Source organism: Pecten maximus, chromosome 2 (assembly GCF_902652985.1).
Source record: "Pecten maximus chromosome 2, xPecMax1.1, whole genome shotgun sequence".
Taxonomy (NCBI): Eukaryota; Metazoa; Mollusca; class Bivalvia; order Pectinida; family Pectinidae; genus Pecten; species Pecten maximus.
In genome coordinates, this window is record NC_047016.1 from 23,195,382 (window position 1) to 23,206,160 (window position 10,779).

Genomic DNA, 10,779 nt, shown 5'->3' on the forward strand with positions numbered 1-10,779 from the left:
ATCCGAGAAAAAGAGAGTGGTGGTTTTATATAAACGAATAGAGAATTAAATACTCCACCGGAAAAAAAATTTATAATCCAAAAAGATAACCTTAATAGGTTTAGTATCTTCATGATAAAAAATACTGAAACCTAAAAAAGTGAGATGAGCATATGTCCCGTAATTGGCAGTATATATTCAAACATCCGATTAGTAAACATTTTACGCCATGATGGTGATTAATCATCCGATTAGTAAACATTTAACTCCATGATGGTGATTTAAACATCCGATTAGTAAACATTTAACTCCATGATGGTGATTTAAACATCCGATTAGTAAATTTTAGGTCTATGATAAAGGATTTATCATCCGGGTAAAATAACTTTGATGAAGAGTTTAATAGCTATTACTAACACGTCATGGCGATTTGATATAGGCAGTAACTCAGAATTTTTAGTCAAATGATATGAAGATATGTATTAAATCGTAAACCATGCAATATGTTTTAGTCTCTCAAACGATAGAACATCTCAAAAGAGAGAGAACGTCAACTACAATTAAACTTTTGGTATTTGAAATATAAGGGGCCAAGACGTACTGACATGAAAAAACATTTTTTTTACATAAAAACTGACATTTTACAATACCTATCGACTAGATATTTAAGCCGTCTTTAAAAACACTTGTCATCAAGAGATGATAACAAGACAGAAGTCACCATGAGATTATTAAACTTGACCAATCATACCAACCGTTAGTTAAACTTGACCAATCACTCCAACCGTTAGTTAAACTTGACCAATCACACCAACTGTTAGTTAAACTTGACCAATCACACCAACCGTTAGAAAGGGATATCAAGATAAAATCATATGTAATATGTATACACAATAGGATTATTAGACCGGATTTGACAGTACGTACGTAGAGAAACTTATTTTGGTTTGACCTTGGAATGCAAATGGTGAATGTGAATTAGATGACACAAATATGCATTTGCATTTCAAAGCCAAATAGAATCAGTATTTATACGTATATAAAGTCAAATCCGGTCAAACAAATGATCCCATTGTTTGCTATAGAGCAAAACAGAATAGCGATCTTGTGCAATATATCTCTCAAACATCCATTATCCGCATGGTTTGTTGAAATTTGCCAGCAGCTTAACAAATTACTGTCTGCAACAAGGTCCATGGTTAGCCATAACACATACTAACAATTAATCAAGCTACTTCTGTTAAATTGAACTATAATAGAGGGCTTAGAGCCTTGTACAATATCACGGATATCACTGTGTTGATTTGCTAACTGCATTACCCCTAATAAATCATTAATTATATTTATAGATCTATTAGAACATGTTTGATATCTGCATGTTAGAAATAACTGTAAAAAACATGCAGAGAACACATTAGAGAAAATTTATATATTTGCTTTATAGTTAACCCGATTGACTTTGTCTATAAAATTTGATGAAATGTACGAGAATATCACATTCGACAAAAATGTACGGGAACATCACATTCGTCAAAAATGTACAGGAATATCACATTCGATAAAAATGTACAGGAATATCACATTCGACAAAAATGTACGGGAATATTACATTCGACAAAAATGTACGGGAATATCACATTCGACAAAAATGTACGGGAATATCACATTCGACAAAAATGTACGGGAATATCACATTCGATAAAAATGTACGGGAATATCACATTCGATAAAAATGTACGGAAATATCACATTCGATCAAAATTTACGGGAATATCACATTCGATAAAAATTTACGGGAATATCACATTCGATAACAAGAGAGCCAAATATTAACAGAAAATTAAACTGGAAAATGCAAGGGGAATAATAAAATCTTCAGAAGGGTACTCTGCTTTATCGCCATACAAATCTTTGTCGAATTAAAACTGACATCACGTTTTTTAAAATTAAAAAAAAAAAAAAAAAAAAAAAATGGTGACCAATGCAACTTCCGTGCATTTATCAACAACCATGGAGCAGGCCATTCTTTACAGGCCGTCACAATACCTCACAATGGGATAATTACGTTAACCATGAAACGTATACCTTGTCTTCATCCTGGATCTCTCGACATCTGTTATGTAAGTTTGTTTGTATGCTTTTCGGTCTACAGTATCATCAGGTAAACAACGGTTTGGAAGCAAGGATTTAACTATTTAGAAATGGAAATTTCACATTTAAATCATCCAGCCTAGTTGAACGCGGGATAATAGTGTAATATAAAGAATATCTTACGCCAAAGAATGTGCAATTATGTGAAAATACTGCATTTTCATTCGGTCAACCATCATTAAAATAATTATCAGCTGAAAATTGTGGAAAACAACCAAACAAACATCATCCCAATGTAAAAATAATCACATCCCACATTCAGTTATTTGCTTTCCAAATATGTCATTAAACGCTGCCATTCATAAGATCAAATTTAGGATTTATTCAATATTGGGTCAGTGACGGAGAATTCATTAGAAAATAATCTATCTACCTGAGGTTCTGGAGAGGGGGGATCAAGCTAGGTAGTTATTTCCAAAGATATCAAAAAACAAATAAATAAAAAAAATGGACCGTAAAATTACACTAAGAATAGATGAGGCAGTTTCATTCTGTAAAAAAAACTTGGTATAAATACACTATTTATTGGTCATCAATGCACAAATTTATTGGTCATCAATACACGTATTAAATGGTCATCAATACAGTATTAATTGGTCATCAATACACGTATTAAATGGTCATCAATACAGTATTAACTGGTCATCAATACACGTATTAAATGGTCATCAATACAAGTATCAATTGGTCATCAATACACGTGTTAATTGGTCATCAATACAGTATCAGTATTAATTGGTCATCAATACAGTATTAATTGATCATTTATACATGCATTAATTGGTCATCAATACAGCATTAACTGGTCATCAATACACAAATTAATTGATCATCAATACACGTATTAATTGGTCATCAAACAGTATTAATTGGTCATCAATACAGTATTAATTGGTCATCAATACAGTATTAATTGGTCATCAATATACGTATTAATTGGTCATCAATACAGTATTAATTGGTCATCAATACAGTATCGATTGGTCATCAATACAGTATTAATTGGTCATCAATACACGTGTTAATTGGTCATCAATACAGTATTAATTGGTCATCAATATACGTATAAACTGGTCATCAATACAGCATTCATTGGTCATCAATACAGTATTAATTGGTCATCAATAGAGTATCAATTGATCATTTATACATGTATTAATTGGTCATCAATATACGTATTAACTGGTCATCAATACAGTATTAATTGGTCATCAATACAGTATTAATTGGTCATCAATAGAGTATTAATTGGTCATCAATACAGTATTAATTGGTCATCAATACAGTATTAATTGATCATTTATACATGTATTAATTGGTCATCAATATACGTATTAACTGGTCATCATTACACGTATTAACTGGTCATCAATGCAGTATTATTTGGTCACAATACAGTATTAATTGGTCAGCAATACACATATTAATTGGTCATCAATACAGTGTTAATTGGTCATCAATACACGGATTGAATGGTCATCAATACACGGATAATTGGTCATCAATACACGTATTAATTGATCTTCAATACAGTATTAAATGATCATTTATACATGTATTAACAGGTCATCAATACAGTATTAATTGGTCATCAATACAGTATTAACTGGTCCTCAATACACAAATTAATTGGTCATCAATACAGTATTAATTGATCATCAATACACGTATTAATTAGTCATCAATACAGTATTAATTGATCATGTATGCATGTATTTACTGGCCATCAATACAGTATTAACTGGTCATCAATACAGTATTAATTGGTCCTCAATACACGGATTAAATGGTCATCAATACACGTATTAACTGGTCACCAATACAGTATTAATTGGTCATCAATACACGTATTTACTGGTTACCAATACACCCATGAAATTTTCCAAATGTCTCCGTGTAAATCTATATTTCCTCTTATCTTGGTCTTGATTTATCGATTGTGAGTTAGAATTATGATTGTTGTACATGTCTAGATTCTCTTGTTGATTTGTCCTTCCTAACGTAAAATTATCATTGCAATGTGTTCAAATGTATTGTGTTTATAAAATATCATATCATATTTCATATCAATTGATCTATGTATAGGGAGAATAAATTGTCTTATTGCTGTGGCAAGAGTGTGTCGATTTTGACGAAGCAATATTTTAATCAGCAATACGAGGCACATTTGTTCCAGACTCATAGTTATTAACCCCAGTCCATATTACTGAATACTCAGAAGAAATACGGTAACCATATACCTTACCCACTTTTCATTGACATCGTATATCACTTGATGGTTGAAAAATAAGTTGTCCATATAGATCTTTGATTGAGGACCTACTTAGGTAATACAGAAAAAGTGTGCAGGTTGGCAAATTAACCATTTTCAAAATAAGGTAATTGTAAGGACATAATCGCAATATTGAGATCAGTTACATCAAAAGTAAATTTAAAACAAAGTCTGTTTCTTCATTTATTTTACAGCAATTATGAAACAAATTTCCTAAACTCAATAACTAATTTCGATGACAATGTTTAAGATGAGCACGAGAATTGAATAAGAGAAGAAATTGGAGATATCTCATATGATAAAACACATGTGAAATGTACATCATCGATAGCAGAGTTATCTTTCCAAATGCTATATTTTGATTGGCCAATACATTCTGTTTTGATTGGTCAGTAAATTTTATTTTGATTTGTCAATGTATTGTATCATGTTATGAATGGCCAATATATACTGCTATGATTGGTCAGTATATTCTGTTTCGATTGGACAGTATATTCTGTTTCGATTGGACAGTTTATTCTGTTTTGATTAGTCAGTGTATCTATCAAGTTTTGATTGTCAGTTTATGCTGTGTTCAATGGTCAGTATATTCTGTTTTGATTGGTCAGTTCATTCTGTTTTGATTGGTTAATGTTTTGAATGGTCAATATATTCCGGTTCGACAGGTCAGTATATCCTGTTTTGATTGGTCATTATATATATCCTGTTTGACAGGTCAGTATATCCTGTTTTGTTTGGTCAGTATATCCCTATTCCGTTTGTATGAAAGACAAATAAAATTCAATAAAACATTTTGACAGGCATTTTAATTTCATGACTTTTCATCACTGAATCATTATATCAAATAGTATAGATTCCCTGATACACAATATATAAAACCATAATACTTAATTTCTGTTTTCGACTTTGTCATTTTCGGCGAATTTTACATGAACATGAACGACTATGAACATTTATAATCAGCTCAAACTGAAGTCCTACTTATTCTAAAATCACAAATTCGTTCTATGTTTGACTAGAATATAGAAGTATGTGCTAAAACATATGTATAATATAACAATCACTATCATTCAACTGACATCACACAATAACAACAGTTTCAATTATTTTGAAAATATGGAATCTTTTATTTTCACAAACTCAATGTAAGTAACAGTGGGATTTTGAATCTTCGATATACATTATATAACTGATCTGTACACAGGACACAACGCTTTCTCGCTTGCACACATGTGATTTACAAAGGAATCTCTAGCTGTTTCGATTATCAGTCAATACCATTCCACGGAAATCATCTCGCACTAAATCCTTTGACGAAACTGATTAACAGGATATGTATAATAGGTATGGTCTATTTACTTACAAAAATGGCACGTGTCTTTCCATACACACGGAAACTAGTGGGCTTCCTTTTTCATTCTGTCTTTATATATAATAAACCAGTACTATTTTATATCTGTCTATAAACATGAGTAATGGTGCCTATATATGAACGCGAGTCCTGGTGTATGCCTCTGTAAATTTCACTGTATTAAAAATCGAGTACAGGGTTATTTCCTGTCGCAACACGCGATTCCTGGTGTTTTTTTTATGTGTTTTAATGTAACACGGGTACTGATTTTGTCGATTTATGTTGGTTTCGTTGGAGATGCCAGTACATTTGTCAGTGTTCCGGGAGGATATGGCCACACACAGGGTCCACAAAACATTGAGTACGGCCCAGAAGTAGGGAAGGGAGTCATTCCGATATTCGTCATGTTGTTGCTCCTGCAAAAGTAACATATCCTCGTTACGTCATTATACATTTGGGAACCTTCTTTACACATTAGGGGTGTTCCGATATTCTCTGCTATTTAAATAGCTCTGCATTTCTTTGTAATATACATTTTTGTTATAGAAATGATGAATGAAACAACATAATAATACGAATAAGTTCAATGTTGACACATCATAATTCATGATTCAACAGATAAACTGTGTCAAATGTATGACTTTTTATCGCATTGTACATCAGTATTAATGGAAATCACGTCATAGACATGTAACGATTACACCTATCAAAATATCACAGACTTAAAATACATATGAATTCGATTGTTCTGTTAGAACGATTCAACATGCACAACTTACAAAATTGACAACCCTCACTGTACTGCTTATTAGTACATTGTTTCGTTGGATCTAATGACTTAAGCTGACAGAACAATGCAAAACCAAACCTATCGATATAGATCCCATCCGCTCTTTCTATTGTTTTTAAAGATTTTGCCACCTAGCATCACCTAGAAGGAGGCAACAGCTGCGCGACATAATTTCATTAATTACATGTATATAAGTAGCTACATTTATTAGTTATTACATACGTGTATTAGACATATTCTCTGTATTTAACAAGCATTTTAAGATATATTTGATATATGTGTTTTTGTACTATGGTTAATCACGACGATTTGATATTAATAACATAAGCTCGCAATAGTCTAAAATTTAGTCGCAAAATAAGATGTATTCGTTAGTCTAAATTAAGGATTTTTTCCAGATATGCAGTAAAAAAAGCCGTGAAAGAAACGATTTACGGTAAAATGTAACAATCTCTTACCACCATGCTAGAAAGTAAACATGGTAAGTATTACGAAAACGGATGAACGCGTTACTTCTTGTTCAATATTTCACAGTGATACTCTCACCCCCCTCCCCCCCCCCCCCCTCCCCAAAACACACACCTCCCACCCCACCCCCGATTTTTCTTCTCTTTTTTTTCAACATTTCCGCAATATTTGTGCTGTTAACTTGATGTTCGCTTGACGTTTACAGGCAATAATAATAGTAGTGATTTTGTCCATATTCAGAAAAGGAAATATTTTTTATTGACATTGGTTATTACACGTATTGTGTATGCCCTGTAATTTGTAAGTGACTTGTTACTATGAACATAAGCGTGGATAATAAAAGTATTATATGACGGGCGTAAAAATAGCATCAACACTCACAAACTCTTGGTTCTGATGGACCTTTTTATTTATCTAACTGTATCCTTTAGTTCCGTTCCTTACCTTACTTGTTGGTCCTGGTGGGCCTCCATTTTTATTTAACTTTATCATTAATTTCCGTTTATTATCTTATCTTTTGGTCCTGATGGGCATTCTACTTATTTAACTTTATCTTTAAGATCAGTTGCTTACCTTACTTGTTGGTCCTGGTGGGCCTTTTGTTTTTCTAACTTAATCCTTCAGTTCAGTTTCTTACCTTATCTGTAGGTCCTGATGGGCCTTGAGTTTATCTAACTTTATCCTTTAGTTCCGTTTCTTTTCTTACCTGTTGGTACTGGTGGGGACTTTTATTTATCTAACGTTATTCGTTTATGCCGGTTGTTTTTTTTACCTTCCTTGTTGGTCCTGGTTGGCCTTTTATTGATCTATTTTTGTCCTTCAGTTCAGTTTCTTACCTTATTTGTTGGTCCTGATGGGCCTTCTCAATGCGTTTCTCCTTGGCTCTACGATTCTGAAACCAAATCTTGATTTGATTTTCTGATAGGTTTAAAATTTCCGCTAGTTCGTATCTCCGAGGTCTGGAAATGTATTCTGTTCGATTGTACTCGAGTTCGAGTTTTAGAGTCTGTTCACTGGTAAACGTCGTTCGCTGTCGCCGAGGACGATTCTCCCGTCTTTTCCGTCTCTGCACTAAAATAAACAGACTCAATTATAAGTTTAGTAGACTACAGGTAAGACAATGTGTATGTAAGTAATTTGTGTATCCCGTCAATAAAATGTTTGTTATTATGAGACACCCAGTGGTGACGTTAAATTAAATTGGTGTTAATCTATTTTAATATGACGATATGATGTACAAATTGTTGATAATTTATTTTATTATGACGATATGATGTATAAATTGGTGTGTATTTTGGTTAAAGTAAGCCACCATTTACTTGATTATTATGCATACCTGTACTGTAATACAAGTTTCGGTTTGTGCTTTAATTTATCTGCTATTGCAGGGAAGTTACTGGACGATGTAGAAATGCAGTAAATATATAATATGATTATATTTATTTGTATTATTAAATAATGCATTTTCTAAATTCATTATTATATAATTAATTTTTTTTTGTTTTCATGGTAAATACTCAAATGTGAATGGTCGAAAAATTCTTTTCATTCTTCTATGAAAGAAATTCCGAGAATGGCGCGAAAAATGTGACGTCACAATACGACAATTGACGTTGCGTATTGATTTGAGAAAAAGAATCCCATTTAAAACCAGTTAAATTGTACATAAAACATGTTTTGAATTAGAAAATCATTTTCAAAAATTAATTATAAGCGTTGATGTCAATTATTTTTTAGTTTCATCGGGGTATGAAACAAATTTTGTTTGCAAACTTCTGTAAGAATCCGCTAAGAATCTACGCGGATTCATACAGTTTGCAAACAAAATTTGTTTCATACCCCGATGAAACTAAAAAAAAAATGACATCAATGCTTAAATGATTGCGAGTGCCTATATTAAAAAAATATGTTGCATATTAAAATTGATGATTTTATTATGTAACATTTTGGTAAACGGGCATAAAATTAGGGAATGTCGACAAAATGCATGCAATTGTACCCTAATTATTTGTACATGTATAAAATTAGTCTCTTATAAATACACCGTCTTCCACTGACTTCAAACATAGCATTAATAGCCCTATAAACTACTCTATACATATATATAGGAGACATCGTTGGTACACAGTTGTGTATCAAATAACGACAACATACCGATATCATTTCGAGTGAAATCTATTAATAAAATGTATTGGTCTAATCTTATTCAGTACAACAAAATATGTATTATAATTGGAACGGAAAACCGTTAAGTTATTACATATTTAAAGTATCGACAATGACGACAAAGCTGCTGCTTCAAACGTGTTGGAATTAGTGCCCGACACGCTAATCACCTCACGTTTGACAACCACCTGCATGCTGCTGTGAGTGTGCTATATGAAGTATGTCTATGAATCTGATTAAGTAAATACCTGGGTTAATATAACAAAGATGTATCAAATAGTCTCATATTCTACTTTGGTAAAGTCATCTGCATCTCAAACGAAAATGTGATTTTTTAAATAGGAACTACCTTTAGAAAATGAAAGTGGTATCTTACAATGTGACATACCACTTTTGATATACTTTGTCCAGTATAACTATGACAAAAATGTAATAACTAAACTTTCCTAATAAATTAGATTATTTAGTTAGTGTACCTATATATTAATCATTAGATCAGGCCTAATTTGCTAACTTTCCTTATTTATTAGCACGTATTTGGCCCCTACAAGTATAGACCAAAGATAACTAAACAGATATTAAACAGTTTTTGTATCCATAATTCAGAGCAGACTAATCAATATCTAAACACTTGAGAATACTTTAAAATCCGTTATATCCTGTTTTAAGTTTGTTTTGATTGTTACAATTTTGTTGGGCAAAGTAATGAAATTTAATAAGCTTTTCCGAGTGCGTTAGATAAAGTATTAAGAATTGTAATTAATGACAAAAGAAACATGTCATTTATCAAATATATGTTCGTTACTATTGTCACTTCACAAGGCAATACGTTTAGACAATGTGATGAAAAATTATGTGTGTACATTCTATATTTTTGTTGAGTGTGCGCCGAAATCATATATAAACTTATTTGATATATATTAAAGGTCAGTTCTATCGAATTACCTGATAAAAGAAGAACTATTGTAATATACAAATAAAATTGCGAAACACTTAAACACGCAAAGACTTGCAGGGTTAATGCCAATGCCATATATATTAGACAAATCTGTGGAATTAAATACGAGATATTACGTGATAAAATACTTACTTATTCCTGCAAACACTGGTGTCATAGGAAGTCCCTGTGTGCCAAGTGAGTAAGAGACGGGAGAATGCTCACCCAGCCATTGTTTTGGGTATTCCACAGAGGAAATCTTGTCTAGCCCTGCTGAGTGTAGTAATTGTCGGGCTCCGTCTACGCCTATGTTTCCGGGCTTCCATGAGGAAAACGCCGAGAAAGGTCCGCCGATATGTGTGGCCTGTGGCATATTTTCCACATTTAAAGTGTCTATTTGTAATTTTGGCGTCATTGTTTTCATAGTATCACTCTTGGGATTTTTATTGCTGTTATCATCCTTGGTGTCTGGAAAACTACTTTTTAAAGATGTAGGGATAGAAAACATGGTTGAAGAGACTGCAGCGTCAAATAAAGTTATCTAAGTTATTAAAAGTAATATTTCTCACATATAATGATAGAATGTTTCCAATGTCATTATCAAATATTGATCTTACACGATAGAAGATAATGTCAGATTATAACAATACTGGACTACTCTATTT

At 32.3% G+C, this 10,779-nt stretch overlaps 1 protein-coding gene across 1 annotated transcript; it reads right to left on the reverse strand.

The window, feature by feature from the left end:
- Window positions 1-6,030: 6,030 nt before the first annotated feature.
- On the reverse strand, window positions 6,031-10,529 carry LOC117342168 (homeobox protein rough-like). Its single transcript, XM_033904183.1, has 3 exons — window positions 10,268-10,529; window positions 7,848-8,082; window positions 6,031-6,169 (listed from the first exon to the last, which is right to left on the reverse strand). Exons 1-3 carry the CDS (start codon window positions 10,527-10,529, stop codon window positions 6,031-6,033), a joined length of 636 nt encoding a protein of 211 aa, XP_033760074.1.
- Window positions 10,530-10,779: the final 250 nt, after the last annotated feature.

Bases quoted from the DNA above. Each gene is read 5' to 3' on its own strand.
- LOC117342168 (XM_033904183.1), bottom strand. From the start codon at position 10,529: ATGACGCCAAAATTACAAATAGACACTTTAAATGTGGAAAATATGCCA. The intron at 8,083-10,267 runs GTAAGTATTTTA...TGTTTATTTTAG, and splicing joins ACCAGTGTTTGCAGGAATAA to TGCAGAGACGGAAAAGACGG. The intron at 6,170-7,847 runs GTAAGAAACTGA...TTACTTTTGCAG, and splicing joins CATCAGGACCAACAAATAAG to GAGCAACAACATGACGAATA.